The sequence below is a fragment of the Durio zibethinus genome, chromosome 6, assembly GCF_047325235.1.
Source record: "Durio zibethinus cultivar Kanyao isolate XHJ-2024 chromosome 6, ASM4732523v1, whole genome shotgun sequence".
NCBI classification, from domain to species: Eukaryota; Viridiplantae; Streptophyta; class Magnoliopsida; order Malvales; family Malvaceae; genus Durio; species Durio zibethinus.
In genome coordinates this window covers 29,621,433-29,642,254 of record NC_143167.1, presented here as the reverse complement: position 1 = coordinate 29,642,254, position 20,822 = coordinate 29,621,433, and the positions used below count along the sequence as shown (strand labels likewise).

General features: G+C 26.1%; 1 protein-coding gene across 1 annotated transcript; it reads right to left on the bottom strand.

Moving 5' to 3' along the window:
• Nucleotides 1-14,571: 14,571 nt before the first annotated feature.
• Nucleotides 14,572-19,226, bottom strand: LOC111285902 (uncharacterized). The gene is made up of 2 exons (XM_022875558.2): nt 19,000-19,226; nt 14,572-15,229 (listed from the first exon to the last, which is right to left on the bottom strand). Exons 1-2 carry the CDS (start codon nt 19,165-19,167, stop codon nt 14,687-14,689), a joined length of 711 nt encoding a protein of 236 aa, XP_022731293.1. The 5' UTR covers nt 19,168-19,226; the 3' UTR covers nt 14,572-14,686.
• Nucleotides 19,227-20,822: the final 1,596 nt, after the last annotated feature.

Here is a 20,822-nt window from a genome sequence, read left to right as displayed (position 1 = left end):
GCAGTAGCAGTAGTCATAGCTCATTTTATAAAAGTAGCAAAGGCCACAGCAAGCTAAAGCTTTGCTTTACTTTTAGACTGGGTCATGGATAATGCCAAATTTTCTACAGTGATTCTCGAAAAAAAGCAATTTCCAACGTGGCAATCGGCATATATGTAGATGCCAACGTTTAAAAGCACTTTCAGTTTTCTTTTGTAGTCACATTAATTAAATTTGTCCTGCTTTCCTTCCATCGTAAGGTAAGGGCTGACGCGATAACATTTATCTATAAAATATATAAAAAAAATATGTAATTTCTGCGTCTAAAGTGTCAAAAGCTTTATTTATGGTTAAATATAAAAATGATTTATGTATTATTTTTTTTTGTTAGTTTAGGAATTAAATAAATAAAATTATTAATTTGATACTTTAATAGTTTTATTTTTATTTCGTTATTTATTTTAATATTTCAGACTAATATTATTAATTAATTTATTGATATAATATAAATATTTAATAAAATAATTATACAGATAAAAAAAGGTCAATCAATATTACATCATTATTTGTTACGTTAATATTAAAATAAATTTTTTTTTAAATTTAAAAAAGTCTAAAATATTTTTCAAAAGTATAAAATTTAAAAATTATGAAAATTTAAAATTTTCTAAAAATCTAAAAAAATTTAAGAAAAATCCAAAAAAATTAAAAATTTTAAAAATGAAATCTTTAATAAAAATAATTTTTCTAAAATTAAAAAAATTCACAAAAACTTTAAAAAACTGAAAATTAAAAATAGTCTAAACTTTTTAAAAAAATTTTGAAAATTAAAAAAATTAAAAATTATGAAAAAATGTAAAAAATTTTTAAAACTCCAAAACATTTAAAAAAATTAAAAGAATAAAAATTTTTTGAAAAATAAAAAATAAAAAACTTAAAATAAAAAATTCAAAAAATTTTAAAAAATTCAAAAAATATGTAAAAATTAAAATTATAATACTCAAACAAATTAAAAATTTTCATAATTTTTTTTTCAATTTTTTCAAATAACTTTAAATTTTTATTTTCAAAATTTTAAAAGTTTTTGTGAATTTTTTTAATTTAAACAAATTATTTTTATTAAAATTTTCATATTTTTTAATTTACATAATTTTTTGAATTTTTTTTGACTTTTTATTAAAATTTTGAAAATTTTTTAATATTTTAAAATTTCATAAATTTTTATTTTTTAAAAAATATTTTAGTTTTTTAATTCTTTATAATATTTCAAATTTTTAAAATATTTTTTAAAAATTTTGAGATTTTTTTAATTCAAAAAATTTTTAATGTTAACATGGCAAGTGATGATACGATATTAATTGGACTTATTCTGACTGACGACGTTAGTCTCAAGTATTATAATAGAATTAAAATTAGAGTAACAATCGGACAATATTATTTCTTTAAATACCAAATTGACCAAAAGTGTATAATATAGAGATCATTTTTATATTTAACCTTTTTATATACTAAACAATCTTCATTTTGCTCATCAATTATATATTATAGGGTTAGTATGTAAAATGGCTTTTGTAGTATATATTTTTTGTTAATTTGATATCTAAAAAAAATAAAATTTTCACTTTAGTCCTTCAACTCTTATTATGTCTAATACTTTGGTATTTTGCATTATTACTGTTATTTATATGAATAACATAGCATGAATACTCAATAAAACTGTGCTATGTGTCATAAATATCTAATTATCATCATGTCCCTTATTGTCACATTAAAAAAATTTAAAAATTTTTAAAAATAAAATCTAATTATTTAAAAATATAAAAAAATTTTAAAAAATAGAAACAAAAGATTAAAGAGAAAAAAATTAAGAATGAGGGAAAAATGGGAGAAAAGAGAGAGATAAAGAGGACATAGAGGAAGAAAAGACGATGTTGCGACAAGCCTAAGGTCGAATCGGGCTAGTTTAAGTCCAAGGTTGACCGACAACACCACAATGCCTTTTCCTTTTACCACATCTCATTTTTCTTTCTTCTTTCTTTCTCTTTCCTAGATTTTTTTAAAAATTTAAATTAAAAAATATATTTAAATTTTTTTTGAATTTCTTATTTAAATGTTGATGTGAAAAATAGATGATGTGAAGATGATTGAACATTTATGCTATATGTCATGATTTTATTAAGTATAAATGCCACATAAATAACTTGACCAATGGTGTTACTTTAGAGTACCAAAATATTTTGACAAAATAAAAGTTTCGGTATAAAAATGAGAACTTTATTTTTTTTTAGTTACTAAACTAATAGCAAGTATATAATATAGAGCCATTTTTTTTGTATTTAACCTTATATTATATATTCCTTTTAAAAAATATACTAGTTACTACATATAATATGTCCATATTCTGATGATCTAAAATCAAATTCTAACTTTTATTATAATAAAAATAAATAAATAAATAATTTTCATTGCAAAATATAGTGTAAATCAATAATCAACATTGTAGACACTCTATTTAATCTGAGACTCAAACCAATTGGGCTCAGATCCAATCCAAGCCCAATTGTCCAATTTCTTACATTTCTTTTTTATATCTTATTTGTCTTATTTATTTAATTATCTTTTATTTTTATGTTTTAATCTTTTATTTATCTGGTTTTAATTTTTTATTATAAATCATGTTAATAAAATTTGTAGAGTAATTTGAGCATTAATCAAGGATGTTCTTGACAATTAAGACTTAAATGTGATCTCTTCAAATATTAAAAGAATGTTGAAAAGAAATCAAATCAAGAAATAAAAGTCAAATTTAATTTGAAAATTTTTAGTGGATTTTGAAAATAAAGAAAAATCGAGACAATTCCATAAATTAATTAATTTGATTTTAAAGAGAATTAAGAAAAAAATTAATTTAGAGCATAATTAGATTTGTAATCATTTTTATTCAATGCAAATCCTTAAAATTCCTAGTGAAAACCCCATATAAACACCAATCAACCATACAAAAAAAAAAAGAAAAGAGAAAACCCACTAGGAAATAAATGAGTAGCAATCTATACTCAAGCTCTTTGATTGGAATTGGTGACTATCTGCCACTATAGATCAAGGGATACTACTGCTACAGATCAAGGGATACTTTCACCTAGTCGTGTCTTCATCCATTAAGGTAATTTTCACATTTTGTTTATTTATATATTTATTCATTTATTTCACTTTTTTTATGTGTGTTTAAAATAAAATTTAAAAATTATGAGTTTTAAAATATGAATTTTTTTATTTCATGGGTTTAAAAATTTTAAATTATGATTTTACTAAACTATTTAAGAATTTTTTAATGAATTTCTTGAAAAAAAATTTTCAATGCTTCCAAATTATTGGAGGATTTAAATTTTGAATTAAGTCTTACAAAACTATTATAGGATTTAATGAATTTTTTTTTAAATAATAATAATAAAATTTTCAATCCTCCCAAATTATTGGAGAATTTAAATATTGAATTAAGTTTTATCAAAATATTGGAGGACTTAATAAATTTTTTGTAAAAAAAAAATAAAAATTTCAATCCTACCAAACTATTAGAGGATTTAAATATTGAATTAGATCTTACTAAACTATTAGAATGCTTAACGAATTTTTTAAAAATAAATTTCATACATAATCTTACAATAAAATCTTACTAAATTATTGAGAGATCTATATCAAAGTAAATATTACCAAATTATTGAAAGATTTTACTAATTATTTCTTTAAATAAAATTTATATGAATCCGATGCCGGAGTTTTTTCAAAGTAAGATACTAGTATCCGTGAATACTCTTAAGGTGAGAAAATTATCTTAAATTAGTACCAAACTATTGGAGTAATTTTAGATTAATTTTTAATAATTAAATTATTTGACAAATTATAAAGATATTTTTAGCCTTGGATAACTTGAAATCAAATTGGTACCATATTTTGGATAGACGTTATGAGGGTGCTATAACACACCTTACGTGTAATTGTACTTCTGAACTTAAATCTGGTTTCGTAGACTAGAATATACCATTTAAAGATACCTAAGTCAAGTTTGAAACTTCTCTTTAAAATGGGATATATTCAATTAGGTGGTCAATCGCATTTAAATAATAAAGATTGGTGGTGGCTCATTTAATCTATGTCTAGCGATACATTAATGGATCTATACGTTATGACAGTTTGGCAACTCTATTGGGGATATTGAGGTTTAGGCTAGTAAATGATTTCTTGTTATTTAAGTCTAACTTAATAAATTTAAAAATTATTTTATTATTTTTTTGTTTGTATTTTATTTATTTACTTATTTATCTTATCTATCAATCAGTTGTATATGCATAATATGAACTTGACACCCGAGTTCTATCCTTTATGAAAGAGTAAAGTAATTATGCCTTCATGAGATTTCATATCTCCGTATAGGCTAGAGAAACACTCACACTCAAATTAAACAATTTTCGCTTGTAACCTATAATGGGTGAGGATTGAGATGCCTTATTAATCCGTGAAGGACAATGATGTAAGGAACGATTTTGGAACTTGTAGAGTCAATCCTAAACCACATTTAATGAGTCGTAATACCCATGTGTAGAGCTATGTCCTTTCTTTTTGAAGAAATAATCCAAATTAGGTCACATAGCTTTTGGAGTTATGCATTAACTTATTTTGTTTTGTTTTCTTTCTTTATATAAATCATGTTTGCATCTATAAGTTCACATTTATTTATTTATTTGTTTGTTTGTTTATTTGCCTGTCTATTTTCATTCATTTCATGCTTCTCACTCATTCATAAATCATCATTATTCATTAATCATGTCATTGCATAATAGAAATCTTCTGCTTATCTGGACCAATAATTCAAAAGAGATAGGAGATCAATTAGAAGCATAGATCCAAACATCGAAACTCAATAAAAAAGAATTTGGGTATGACTTATGAGAAATAAAAATGTAACTTACCAAGCTAGTAGAAAGGGTGGAAAATCTTGAAGCGACCCATTCTCAAGAATTTTCATCAACTCCAATTCGTGTGTGCATTAAGCAACCATTTTATCAAGGTAAAAAGGCTTATTACAATATTGATGTCAGTCTAAGTCATGCCAATGCATTTGATGGCCCAAGAAAAGACTAAGTTAGTGAAAAAGCAAAAACGATAAGGCTTTCTAACCTTGTGTTGACTTGGCATATTGGCTCATACCAAAATCCCCAACTGGTTATTCATAAACAACATTTTTTTGCATCTCAAACAAGACCTATTCCTATTCAACCTCTATAGATTGGCCCATACCCATATACCTTTTTGGTTATAAATTTTACTTTTTAAAACCCTAGTGCTTATCAACCCATCTAACAGCCAAGTTTTTCGATGAATTCTTGGGCATATACACATAGTTTTTCTCTAAGACCTATAAATTTAAGTCAAACAACTACTTAACCTAAAAAATAGTTAAGTAAAAGAAAGAGAGAGCTCTTATTCTTTCAATCTCTGTGACTTACACTGAATTATTGCTACTACTTTTAAAAAATGATCTAATCACACCAATTCCTCTAAAGCCACTAAAACCTCTTTGTCCTAAATGGTTTGATGCCAAGACTTGGTGTGATTATCATTTTGGGAATAAAGGCCATTTGATAAAAAATTGCTTTGTTTTCAAACATAAGATGCATAGTTTAATTAGAGCTGATAGGTTAAGTTTTGAGGATAAATAAAAGCCTAAGATTGTTAAGAAGTTATTGCCTAATCATAGCGGCTAAAGAACTTATCCATGCCAATACTAGGATTTTAAGTTGAATAATAGAACCATACAATAGATTTTATGATTTTTTTTAGGAATGTTTTTTGATGTATTATCAGATTAATTTTTAATTTTTAATTAAAGATTTTTTTTATTATGTGATGACACTCAATGCATGCATGTATGCATGCATCAATTCATTAATATATAATTTTTTTCTTTTTTTTTGCATAAATTTGTAATAGATATTATCCTAATTCTTAATTGTGATAGTAAAGATTTAAGAGCCTGATCATCAATGTAATCTACTTGCCACTTATAGAGCTAGAATAACATAGCCAAATTGAAAAATTTGAGAAAACTTATGATAAAATGAGAGGAGATCTAGCCCAAATAATGAAAATGCTAAAAAATTTAAATAGAGAGAAAATTTTGGATGAAGCCCACGTACAAGTATTTCAAGGGGCATAATCACAACAAACATCACTTTTTGGGGCATATTCTCATCTTGGGATATTTTTAAGAGCTATAAAAAGACTGTTTCAAGGATACATTATTCCTGGTAGAGATAAATCTGATTCAATCCAGGTCTCTGACAATCCTGAAGAGTTTGAAAGATTAAAGAAAAGTTCATTTAAAGCAACAAAAGATTCAAGTGCTTAGAAAATTATGGATCTCATAAAAGAAAAGTTTAGAGCTACTGAGGGAATAGATTTTTATGGATATATGGATGCATCAAAGCTTTGCTTAGTGCCAGATGTGATTATTCTATCCAAGTTCAAGGTCTTAAAATTTAAAAAATTTGATAAAACTAAATGCCTAATGACCTATATTACTATGTATTATGGAAAGGTGGCTGCTTATATTCGTGATGATAAACTCTTGATTCATGTATTCCAAGATAATCTTATGGGATCTGCTACTAGATGGTATACTCAATTGGATAAAACTAGAATCACTTTGTAAAAAAAAATTGACTAGAGCATTCATAACTTAGTACAAACGCATTATAGAGTTAACCCCAGATTAATTGTCTCTACAAAACATGAATTAAAAGATGTTGAGAGCTTCAGAGAATATGCCTTAAGGTGAAATAATACTGCTACCCAAGTTCAACTTTCTTTAATAGAAAAAGAAATTACAATCTTGTTTATCAACACTCTTAAAGCTTCATACTATGAAAGGATGATCGAAAATAAAATAAAAAATTTTATTGACAAAGTCATATTAGGGGAAATAATAAAAAATACCTTAAAAAATGAGAAGCTTAAAGAGAATGATATGGCCAGTATAAAGAAAAAAGGGTGAAAATAGAATAAAAAAAATGTTTAAGTTCTAAATTACGAAAAAAAACATGCTTAAAGTTTTACCCCACACTTGATGTACCAATTTTACTACCCTACCATGAGTAATCTTTTTCAGAATCTTTATTTTTACCAGTCAGCCTAATAGTCAGTTCTTTACGCAAGTCTTTATTCTCAGTTTTCTGTTCAACCTTTGAGTGATTAAAACAGATCAAAAAATATTTTGAAGAAAATATTAATTCCAATTTTTAATCTTTTACCTTTGTTGGTAAAGTATTAGTACCTCACCCTAATACCTTTGAAAGCAATTCCAAATATATTAGCTAAAAGTTATGATCCAAAGGGAAAATGTGATTATCATATAGGGACAATTGGGCACTCGACTGATAAATGCAGGCAATTGAAAGAAAAAATTGAAAGTCTCATCCATAGTGGCACCTTGATCCATGAACTTTTTGAGCAATGAAAAGATGTTTTATCATCTGTTGATTATTCTTTGTATATTGATTTCTTGAACATGAAGTCATTGGTTTCTGATGAGTTTTAATTGTTTGGGTTCTTACAAATACATGTGAAAAAGTCTCAAAATTTTGGTTATTATTATTAAGAATGAGCATCTTGAATAATTTTTCTGATCATTTTATTCTTTTCAATTGAAAGATTAAAAATCTTGAGAATTTCTAAGGATGAAAGTTTTAGAACCTTACCCTATTTGGCCACAATAAACTTTAAAAATTATTGATCTTCATTTAAGCTATGAGCAATGTGATAGTCGATTAATTTGCAAAATCTTCTAAAGCACTTTCCTAAATTTTTTGGATTATAGTGATTTAATAAATGTCAAGTTTATTTCAAATACATCACTACTTAAATTTTTTGAACCATATTTTCTCAATTTGTTCAACATTTAGGCTTGTTCTATATTCATCTTCTTTTTGAATCCTTTAGCAAGTGATCCTCTGTACTTATTTTACAATAAATTTATTTAAAAAGCTTAATTAACTTGATATCTTAAATAACCTTTTTGACCATTTTGACTGATGAACATTCAGATGGGTTTGTTATCAAAATGCATTACGAGTATAAGTTACAAAAATTTAAAAAAAAAAAAGAAGAGTTGATTATGAAATCATGCATATGGGGCATTCAAATGAACCTAAAGTTAATCAAAAAATAAGTTGTCTTCTGAGAACTGATTTTCAATAGGTATCCACACTAAAAATAAAAAAAATGATCATCTTTCAAATTTCTTTCATAAAATAAAAAAAATATACTTTGCTATCCCTTTAGAGCCTATTGATTATCTTTTCTGAATGAACCTTAACCAAGGATCATCTTTTAAATCCAAAGACAAGTTTAAAAAAAAAAAGTGGATCTCATCAAGATGGCACGTGATCTTGTATTGAGGGTTAGAAAATAATGCCTTATGTTAAAGGGGCAAGCTTGAAAAGATAAGCTCCAAAATTTTAAACTCATGCAAAAAAAAAAAAAAATGAAAGGTGAAAATGTATGTTTTTAAAAAAGAAAAAGATGTTTCTAGAAAAAAATAATCTTTGGTTTGATCACATTTAAATACAATTTTAGACATATTTATCTTTTCTTTCAAAATCTTAAACCTTAACCTATGCTACGTCCTTTAAAAAGTCTATTTTGATCATATACCTAAGTTAAAAGTTTTTTTCTTAGAAAATCATTATGATTTGATTTTAGATGAATTTTGAATGCTCAAATGCAAGATGGAATAAAAAAAAATAGAGAATAAAGTTCTAGGGTGAAAATTCGAAAAAACAGTCTAGAACAAGATTGAAGAAAGCAACTTATGATTTTTCATACAACACGAAGAAGGATTTTGAGGGGACATTGGAAACTTTTCTTTAAAAACGCAAAGAGATCAATATCACTATGAAGAATCCCTCTAAAATTTAAGTTTTTTTCATCTTTCAAACCTAAAATTTTGAGCCTGTCATAGTTGGTTTTGACATTTATTAAGATACTATATATCAAGAACTGAAAGGAGTACCAAAATAGATTGTACTTTAAAAGATGATTTTTATTTATAAGCTTAGATGAAAAGATATTCCTATTCTCATTCAATGGCTAAAATCTTTTTTGATGTGCCAAACTATTACATCCTTTTTGAAAGACTAAGTTATGATTCATCATCTTCATTCTAAGTAATAATCACTAGTTTTTAAGAGATATGATCATATATGAAAGTGAGTTGTGTAAGGTAATTTCCATTAGTTTTCTTGGAAAGCTTTGAGAAATGTTCAAAATATATTAAATTTTAATACTCGTGGTGAGAGATAGGTGAACGCTATAAGAGACCTTTCTAGGGTAAAAAAATGCCAAATGTAAGGGATCGATGTTAAAACAACTCACTAGACAAGAAGAATAGTTTTCAAGAATGAAAATGTTGAGAATGTTAGCTTTAGGGTGTGAAAGAATTTATCAACTAATTCAGAGGCTATATCATGGAAAGATGAAAAGAAGAAAAATTTTTAAGAATACTATTACTATAATTATGGACATTCGGTGTAGAATTCATACATTGCATTCATTGTATTTCATGCATTGTATGGATCACATCTATTTTATATGTTGCATTCATATTTTTCAGGGGAAAAATATGTTGACTTAAATTTTTGATAAAAAAGAAAACTTTGATCAAATAAGAATTTACCTCATGGTATATTTATTAAAATTTTTTAGTATCAATTTTAAAAAACCTCCAAGTATATTTTCAAAATTGTTAAATTCTTTTTAAAGTCCTCAAAGCAAAATCTATAAGACTTTTGAACATGATTTTTAAAACCTTCAAATATCAATTTTCTTAAAGTAGTTGAACATTTGTTTTAAAAAAAAAGTCTTTTTTGAAGTTTAATTTGTAAGACCTCTTGGCATAATCACCAAGTGCTCTGGGTAAGCTTCATAAGTCTTTCAAATTGAATTCTTTTCAAAGTTTGATTTGTAAAGCCTTCAAGCATAATCACCAAGTCCTCCAGGTAAGATTTGTAAGTCTTTTGAGTTGAATCTATTTTAGAGTCAAGATTTGTAAGACTTCTGGGTGTAATATAAAAATCTTTTGAGTAAGATTCGTAATTTTTTCGAGCTGAATTTATTTTAGAGTTAAGATTTGTAAAACCTTCAGGCATAATCTCTAAGTCTTCTGTGCAATATTCATAAATCTTCGAAGTTAAATCTATTTTATAGTGGAGATTTGTAACAACTTCGAGCTTAATCTCCAAGTTCTTTGAATAAGATTTGTAAGTTTTCTAAGTTAAATCTATTTTACAATCGATGATTTGTAAGACCTCAGGGCATAATCTCTTAGTTTTTCAAACATGATCTATAAGACCTCTAGGCATAATCATCAAAACCTTCAAGTGTTGTCTTTAATTTCTTTAAAGTTATGTGCCTTCATGTTAAAGGAACCTTTATTTTTAATAGCAGGTACCTTTGCTTTCGAAGGGCCTTTAAAACAAAAAAACAAAACGAAAAAAAATGAAAAAACAAAAACAAAAAAAAGAAAATAATTAAATAATTTAGGCTTGGACTTAATGGGTATCTATATCTTTGTACAATTTCTGTTTCGCAGAAACTATGCAAAGAGGGACAGCAGTAGATACATTATTTTGTTTATGGCTCAAACCAATTAGGCCCAGATTCAAAGCTTAGTTGTCCAATTTGCTACATTTCTTTTGTATATCTTGTTTGTCTTATTTATTTATTTGTCTTATTTTTATGTTTTAGTCTTTTATTTATCTGATTTTAAATTTTTATCATAAATTATGTCAATAAAATTTGTGGAGTAATTTGAGCACTAATCAAAGATGGTCTTAACAATTAAGATTTGAATATGATCTCTTCAAATATTAAAAGAAGGCTGAAAAAAAAAAGCAAATCAGGGAATCAAAGTTAAATTTAATTTGGAAAATTTTGAAAGATTTTGAAAATCAAGAAAAATTGAGACAATTTCAGAAATTAATTAAATCGATTTTAAAGAAAGTAAAAAAAAATCAATTCAGAGCATAATCAAATCTGCAATCCTTACCATTCAATGCAAATCCTTAAAATTCTTAACAAAAAGTCCTATATAAACACCAATCAACTACAAAAAAAAAAAAAAGAAAACCACTAGGATATGGACGAGTAGCAATTTATACTCAAGCTATTTGGTTGAAATTGGTGACAAAGCTCTTTGGTTTGAATTAGTGACTATTTGCCACTACAGATCAATGGATACTTCCACCTAAGCGTGTCTTCATCCATTAAGGTAAATTTCACATTTTGTTTATATATATTCATTTATTTCACTTTATGTATGTTTAAAATAAAATTTAAAAATTGTAAGTTTTAAATTATGAATTTTTTTATTTCATGGGTTTAGAAATTTTAAATTATGAATTCTACCAAATTGTTTGAGAATTTCATAATAAATTTATTAAAAAATAAACTAAAATTTTCAATCATACCAAATTATTGGAGGATTTAAATCTTGAATTAAGTCCCATCAAACTATTTGAAGATTTAATGAATTTTTTAAAAATAATAATAATAAAATTTTTAATCCTACCAAACTATTGGAGGATTTAAATCTTGAATTAGGTTTTATTAAAATATTGGGGACTTAATGAATTTTTCATAAAAAAAAAATAATAAAATTTTCATTCTTACTAAACTATTGAAGAATTTAAATATTGAATTAGATATTACCAAACTATTAAAAAGTTTAATGAATTTTTTAAAAATAAATTTCATACATAATTTTACAATAAAATTTCATCAAACTATTAGGAGATTTGTATCAAAGTAAAATTTACCAAACTATTATAAGATTTTATTGGTATTTTTTTAAATACAATTTAAATAAATTCGACGATGAAGTTTCTTCAGAATGAGATACTAATCTCTATAAATATTCATAAGGTGAGAAAATTATCTTAAATTATTACCAAACTATTAGAGTAATTTTAAGATTAATTTTTTATAATTAAATTATTTGACAAATTATAAAGATATTTTTAGGCTTTGATAATTTAAAGTTAAACTAGTACCATTCTTTGAATGGGTGTTGTGAGAATACTATAACTTTTCTTACACGTAATCATATTTTCGAACTTAAATACGATTTTGTAGATTATAATATATTATTTAAAGATACCTAAGTTAACCTTGAGACTTCTCTTTAAAATATGATAGATTTGATTAGGTAGTCAATCGTACTTAAACAACAAAAATTGGTTGCAACTCTTTTAATCTATGTCTAGCGATAGGTTAATAAATCTATACATTATGACAAACATAATATCAAGTGATTAAATTGATTTTTAAATTTAATGAATATAATTACAATAACCTTAATTTCATGCAAAGGAAGATAAAAAAATTTATTTTAATTTTTTTGGTAAAATTTAAGACTTTATTCGAATATTATCCCTTTTAAATTAATAACATATATAGCTCACAGGATTATTGTCAAAGCATTATTTTATATTTCAAAGGCATTATGGAGTATCTTTCTTCTATAAATAACAAAATGATTAATGTCATAATTAACCCATAAATTATTGTGAAATTTTTAATATAATATTTAAAATTTAAAAATTTTTAATGTGATATTTAAATTATAAATATGTTAATTAATATGATATTCATATTTAAAGTGATTAATTTCAAATGATAACACATGATAAATAAATAATAATTCAAATATCATATTAGTTAATAAATTTATAGTTTAAATACTATATTAAATATTTTTAAAATTCAAGTATCCTATTGAACATTTTACTATAGTTTAACGATCATTCATAACATTAATTCATAATAAAAAAATTCAAATTAATCAAATTTACTAATTCTTAAGGGTAGCGATGATAAAAATATATGCAAACCTACATATATTAGTAGTATATGCTTTCACAAAAAATCTCATGAAAGAATTATTACTTTACATCAATTAAAATTTTAGCGAAATAAGTTATTATAAAGCTTGGATTCTAAACTTTGTTTGTTTTAGAATTCTAACTTGTTAATATAAGGTATTTTTAAGTTTTGAATCTCCCTTTTCTTATTAAAAAAATAAATTTTTTATTTGATGAATAATTACTCATTGCGCTAAGGGGCTGAAATTGTATTTACATGTGTTAATTTCTTTCATATATATATATATATATATTGATTATTACCTTCACGTAAGGAACACAATTATATAGACTCCATAGATGTCGAAGGATAATGCTTTTTTATGTTGAAAGTTATTGGCAAAAATAAATGGATAGGATTCCTGCAGGAACTCTTATTTCAATAGTATTTTAAAGATTGAAATTTTTTTCAATTAACTTTGACTTTTTATTACTTATATAAAAATAAACATTTTAAAACTTTTACACATGTTTTTAGTTAATAATTATCATTTTAAATTATTCATAACTTTGGGAAAAAAATTATTCATAACACTTTTTTTTTTTGTAATTTTTTTTTAGTAAAGAAGTCACCTTAACATTTATTACTCCTTAAGACAAACCAACAATTAATTATTTAAAAGTTATAAAGTTAATTTTATATCTAATTTCTTTCTCTATCCTCCCCTCCATTCTCTTCGTCAATCTCCCCTCTAATTTGTTGTACCCGCCTGCATTTCGGCCTGTTTCAAGTGGATTCCAATCTAGTATATATCAGAACATTTTTGACCTACCAATGACGGGTTCAGTCTCTTTTGGCAAGATCTGGCCAGATTCGGCCTCAAAGAGGAGAGAGGGGAGCGTTAGAAAATTAGAGAGTGAAATTAAAAAAAAAAAAAAACAAAAGTTAAGAAAGATGGCTTTGAGGCATGTAAACCATTTTTCTTGAGACTTTACTGTGATTTCATGATACAATAAAGCTTTGAACACTCCAAATAGAATAGTGAAAATGAATATTTTATGTAATTGATGAAAATACATGTCAATTTTTAAGACAACTTAATGACCAAATTTAATATTTCATCAATGATTAAACATTAGTAATATATTTGGTGATCAATGATAATATTTCATCAATGATTAATCATAACTATTATTGATGAGCAAATACAATGTTTCACTAGATGCACAACCATAATTTTTCATAATATATATTAATTTATGAAATTTAGCTATAATATATAGTTTGTGACCGCTATCAAATACTTAGTCCACCAAAATTATTTTATAATTTTTTATATGACGTTCAATTATTACATCCACCAATATTCTAAACAACATACAAAGAGGGAGGGGAGGAAAAAACAATCAGTTAAGCATGATCCCGTTAATTTTAGCACTGCATGGTGCAAAAGAGCATGGCCTTTTTCGTGATAAGGAATTTGGACTTGGGTCATCGGAGCTATTTGATGTTAGTTCTACAGTATAATAAATTAATGGTGATTGGTGGCTGTGAATTAATTAGGCTTTGGTCCGGGTTGAAACTTGAACCTGAATTACTCAAATTCTGAACACTTCGCTTTTTGGGACCGAAAACGATTGGAGTTGCAGCTACGCTAGCCATGCGGGGATCAATAGATGATTAACGAGTGACCATATTATTCATTGGACACTAACATTAATCACTAATTAACAGCGTTTTTTACACACGACACAGAATTATTATTAGCTAGAATATTTACTGCTATAATATATTACACTGGTTCACAGTCCCTACATCCATTCAATTGTTCAACTTTCCCCTGCTTGCTAAACCCAAATACAAAGTCAAGGTTGTAAAGCACAGGGACCATAGTGAGGGAGCACAGGAAAACAAGCACCGGGCCAAAGATCCATAGCAGGAGAGGAAGTGCAGCATAGAAGAGTCTGTTGCCGACAGTGTTCAAGAGGAACCCCCTTTCCAACAGCTCCGACACGTAGTCAGGAGTGACTACGGACGTGGGGTCTTGGGGGGTGTTGATAAGGATGTTCACTTGGTTTATGAACCTGATGGATACAGAGTGGCAAAAAAAGGAGAAGAGGAAAATGCATAAGATGGTGACATACTTGAGAGCCACCATGAATTCCCCGTGAGCACCTAATATGGAATCGTTCAGCGGCCTTTTGACGCTGTAAGTGCTGCTGATGACGGCTGCTAGACCAGCACATAGCAGGATGGACGTTGTGGCCATTAGGGTCGATCCCATTATGGTGTTTCGTAGCGTTTGGACTGCCAGGATGTTCTTTTTGTCGTTGTCCTGCCAGTGCCACCCACGCCACGCAGACATCACATTCATATCATTACGTTAAACTAAAAATCAAATAAATTGTTACATCTATACTCTACTATGGGAAATTTTACTCAATTAATGAAATTAATGAACAACAAAAAAACAGGAGCGATCGGAATAATTTAAGACAAATACCGATCTCTGTGTTTACTTATAAATTATTCTAAGGGTATTTAAATAATCTTAGTATTTTACACCTTATATTAAAGGTTGAGGGGTTCTAAATACACCTCAATTTTCTTTGTCCATATCTCACTTTTTTTTTTTTCAAAATTTTCTTTATATGAAGTTACTTAATTATCTTTCTCATATCAATTTTAAAGCTTCTTAATATATATTTATAATAAGTTTTAACTTATTGAATTTTCATATCTGGTAGATTAAAAAATGTTATATTTAGGTGTGAGAAAAAATATCAATTGAAAAAAAATATCTTATAAAAACTTTTAAGCTTTCCGATAAACAAATCTAAAGACTTTTAAGAGTTTTCAGATTTGTAAATCCGAAAACGTTTAAAAGCTTTTAGATTTGTAAATCTAGTTTAAAAATGAAAAAGATGAAGTGAAAAGAAAAAAAATAATTAAATAATTTTGAAAAGAAAGAGGTGTAAAAAATAAAAAGTGGACTGAATAAAATTTCCTTTAAAAGTTAGATGGCTTTCATAAAAGATAAGGGTATAGTTCCTAATCAATGATATATAGATTTGAGTATTAAAACGTCCATCTTAGTACCAATTCTAACGTCCACCATCTCTATCTCATAGATCTTCCACCATCTCTATCTTGTAGATCTTCTGATCTAATGTCGTCAAATGATCACAACGAATTTAAACATGAACATATATATTAGAAGGGATCATCTTATATCAATTTAAAACTTTTTAGTTTTATATATTTTTTAACTATTGATTTTAATAGATCCAAATGATAAAAAAATAAATCAAAAAGAAGAAAAATAGTTTAATCTCATTTTTTAAATCTATTGAAATCAATAATTAAAAAAATACAAAACTTTTTAGTTTTACATTGGTTAAGTTGATCCTTTCTCTCTTTATAAATAAATCATGAATTTAATTTTGATTTAAGGATTTTAAAAAGTGTAAAAATTACATTAGTATAAATAGATCTCTCTTCATATATATATATATATATATATATATATATGTATATGGGAAAAAAACTATCGTCCCTCAATTTTTATCTCAAATTTTTATATTTTTTGACATGATATAATTTTTGGTATGATTATAATATGTCATTTATAAATTAATTGAATTACTTATAAATTGGTAGACTTACAACCGATTAACCAATAATTATACAACAGGTCAAGAATACAAATATTAGTAATAAAATTGGTGGGAGAAGTGGCATGATTTTTATAAAGAGGTATATAGATATAGATGTGTAAACATCAGGAATAATAATGGAAATAACAATCAATCAATATATCTTTTTTTGTTTTTTCTCCTTTTTTTTTTTTTTTTTCTATTTTGGTTGAGTGCCCGACTTCGATCTGCAGATAAAAAAGTGGTATATTACGCAAGGCACCTTTAAGTGAAATACTAATAAGAGTCAAATATATGATTGTGATTGTGAATGGCACTTAACCTTAAACCTGTCCCAACTCTCATCCACGACGATACCACTGATTATTGTCATTACGTAAGACGAACGCATGACTAGTGTCCGTTATTGTCGAATTAAAAGGATACTTATCTATATGTGTGTATGAAGTGTATTCTAAGTCTAATATGAACATCCAATCATGCGACCCATGGTTCAAAGAGAAACCAAATAAACTGTGTAATATTTCTCACAATTGGGAATTTAGGAAGCTGTGAGATGGATCGATCAATGAAGTGATAAACTAATAGGTAAAACAACTAAGAAATTCAGCAATTTAAATGCAGCAGAAAGCATACCTCCCCGCCCCCTTATAAATATATGGTTGGTTAGAAGAAGTTGATATATATGGATGGATTGGCATTTTGGTGGTGATGATCAGAAATGGTGTCTAATTACGCTACCTCTCACCTCACGTGTTTTACCAATTGCGTCTCCGCTTAGTAATACTAATGATCCCAAATTGGAATGCCCAATATTCAATCAACCCAGTGCCTTCTGTCTATGTAAATTATATGTTAGTGTTTGATGTGAAATGATTATGTCAAAAATTATGATAATTTTATACTTAGTAATTAGATCATTGTGTTTGTTAAATACTTGATAATCCTATGTGGTAGTAATTTTATATCACTGAAAATGATTAAATCATTGTTTTAAAAATGATATAATTCCCATACAAAAGAGAAAAATTTTTATCATCGAGTTGAGCTTATATATAAAAATAATAATAATAAATTCATTTGAAAATTTTAATTATTTATATTATATATTTTTATATTTTCAAATTAATATTCATTGTAACACATTCAAAAACAATTTTGTTATTTTTTTATTTTTTTTAATATTTTATATAATATAAATTTTTTGTTTTTCTTTTATTATGAATTTGATATATTGGTTTTATTTTCTAATTTAAATTTTTTTATATAATTTATATTATAAAAATTAATTTATCTATTAATAAATATATTTTTTAATTTAATAATTTAATTATATCTTATTATTAAATAAATAAATAAATAATACTAATATTTTATAAATTATTATTTTTAAACAACCTTAAAATTATTGATTTGTGTAACTATTATAATATGTATGATTTTATTTTCATACTTTTAAACAAAATAATATTTGATTTTTAATAATATCCAACAAAGTAATCTTTAATTCCTAAAAATTAATAACTATTAACCAAACAAAATGATTTCAAATTAGAAGCATTAAAATCACTTTAATAATAAAATTATTTCGGTGATTACATTACCATAATACTTATGCAAAAAATACCAAGCACCACCTACATTTATAAAAGAAAGGGAAAAAGACAAACAAAAAGTGAGAGACAGGATTTATGCTATGTCCTAGTTGAGCATTAATGTTAAAATTAGATTTTATATTTAAAAGCTACTTTTAATTTAATCTCAATGTTAAACAAGAACAAATTTGATTTTTCAATATAAAAATCTAGCTTGCAAATTTAAACAACAAAAGTTGTTCAAGATATATTTTTGCGGTGAAAAAATGCAATTGAAATAAAAAATCACTATATTAACCATATTTTTAATATTTTAATATTTTATATATACCTTTTTAAATATTTCAATTTTTCATAACATTTTTTTACAATAATACCAAACAATTGAAATTTTTAGCCATTCTTTTTTATCATATTTTTTAAACGCACTTTTCTCAGCTCAAACTTTGTTTCAACAGCTAAACTAGCCCTTTTCTTAAATAACTACTAGCAATAGGAGGCCCAAAAAAAATGATAATACTACTAGTAATAAATAAAAAATATTAATGTTTGACATATATTTTTAATTAAGAGTAATGAAGTTCAACACTTTCCCCTTACAATTATAAAAGTAATTAAAAGGAGATCCGCCCAAGTTGTCTTTAATTTTTCAGATAAAGCTGAAGGATCGGAGTCTTGCATAAAATAAAAATAAAAATGAAAATGATATATATATATATATAAGTGAATTAAGTGTATTATAAGGGGAAAAAGAGGGAATTAAAGAAAATTCATATGATGTGTGACTATAGAAGTAACGATGGATTGGGCCTTGGTAGGGATGGAGATCAGTGAAGAGTGACATATATATATACCTTCATCATGGCAGAGACCCAGTAGCGACGTCCGCTGGCATTGGTTCCGATGATGGTAGAGAGGGGCTGAGTCCGAACCTTATGCCATAGCCAGCAATGATAAGCTATGGTCATCAGAAAGCCTAGTGGCACCAAAACCATGTCCAAATAACATGACCTCCACTCCATCTCTCTCTCTCTCTCTCTCTCTCTCTCTTACCTTAATCTCTTTATTTAATTGTCATACGAATCACGTTACACTCCCTTTTTATAAGATTTCTAGGGGAGTTTGAGGCTCACACGCACAGTAGCATTTGATGTACTTGGACTTGTTAGAACGCGCTATTCAATCCCACTAAACAAACTAACCACCTGCTACTACTTTTAACATTAAAGCAAGCCCCTTTTTCTTTCTTATTATATTTTGTGGACGCAAACCTAATTATATGCGGGACGACACATTCGTCATTTGTCTCGTTGCCTACTTTACCATATTTATCTTTCTTTTTTTTAGGAAAACAATTTTCCTACTTTTGCATTGCATGCATGTTCTCTGCCCACATTTACTATATTTTATAATATGTATATAACCAGGCATATATACTAACAGTAGCTAGTTTATATATATATATATATATATATATGTATGTATATATGTGTATATATATATATGTATAATGCTAATATGCACAAGTGGATGCAGTAACGGAGGCTCAAGCCCCGTGAAGGGCAAATTAGAACGCAACATTATAGGTAGCAGGTTACTTGAAGTTATAAATTAATTAGTAAAGGAATAGGAATAGGAATAGGAATAGATGTCCAATAATACTAGTATCTTTTATCTTAATTCCAAGCATCTAGTCATTGGAGAAGAAGGAATAGTATTTGGCAAATATTATACATGTGCGAAATAGAAAGATGCTGGTGTTTGTCAAATTGAGTTCTGTAATCATATATGCCACTTAGTATAATTCTAACTTTATACTTAATTTGTAGAAATATATATATATATATATGTATATGAGAAGCGATCAATTTAAATAGTATAAAAATAAAAAATTTATATATTTTTTTAATAATAGATTTTAATAGATTTAAAAGATTAGATTAACTTTTTTTTTATTTATCTCTCTTATTCATCGTATCAAATGAAATCAATTGTTAGAAAAATATGTAAAACTATTTTACTTTTACACAATACAAATTGATCCCTTCTCTCTCTGTATATATACCTACCAAATAAAATTGAAAACAAGTAACGAAGATTTCAACAAATTAACTTTCAACGGATGATAATTGTGTAGGTTTATTTATTTGAAAATAGAGAGAAGCAAGATGAGAGATTTGGAGATGTGGGCATTGTGGAATTTAGAGGATATATAATTAGTTGTAAGTTTCAGTAACAGTCAAGTAATTAGTAGCAAATTAGGGAAAGTAGAAAGTTGGAAGGTACACTCCACTCGATCCATTGGTTAGGCATATATGGAGTGATTGAGAAAGTGAGAATCTGACAAAGCGCAGATTAGACTAAGAAACCATGATAAGAAAAAAAAAAAAAAAAAAGAAGAAAAGGGGAATCAATTAGGAAGCTCGATGGATGGATTGGAATCTCAACTTAATTTCCATTAATAATTAGTCCATCTATGCACGCCTTTCTTATGACTCATTACTCATTACACCCAAAAACAATTCTCACGTCTTAAACATTATGTCATGTGTGTGCACGCATTAACTTAAAATAATATATATATATATATATATATAATAACACATTTCCATCTTTTTGAGAAAGAAAACCGATTCACTTTCATTTTTAGGAGATTAGGTTTTGTTTGGTTTGGCAA

Bases quoted from the DNA above. Each gene is read 5' to 3' on its own strand.
- LOC111285902 (XM_022875558.2), bottom strand. From the start codon at position 19,167: ATGGAGTGGAGGTCATGTTATTTGGACATGGTTTTGGTGCCACTAGGC. The intron at 15,230-18,999 runs GTATATATATAT...TGGCACTGGCAG, and splicing joins GGGTCTCTGCCATGATGAAG to GACAACGACAAAAAGAACAT.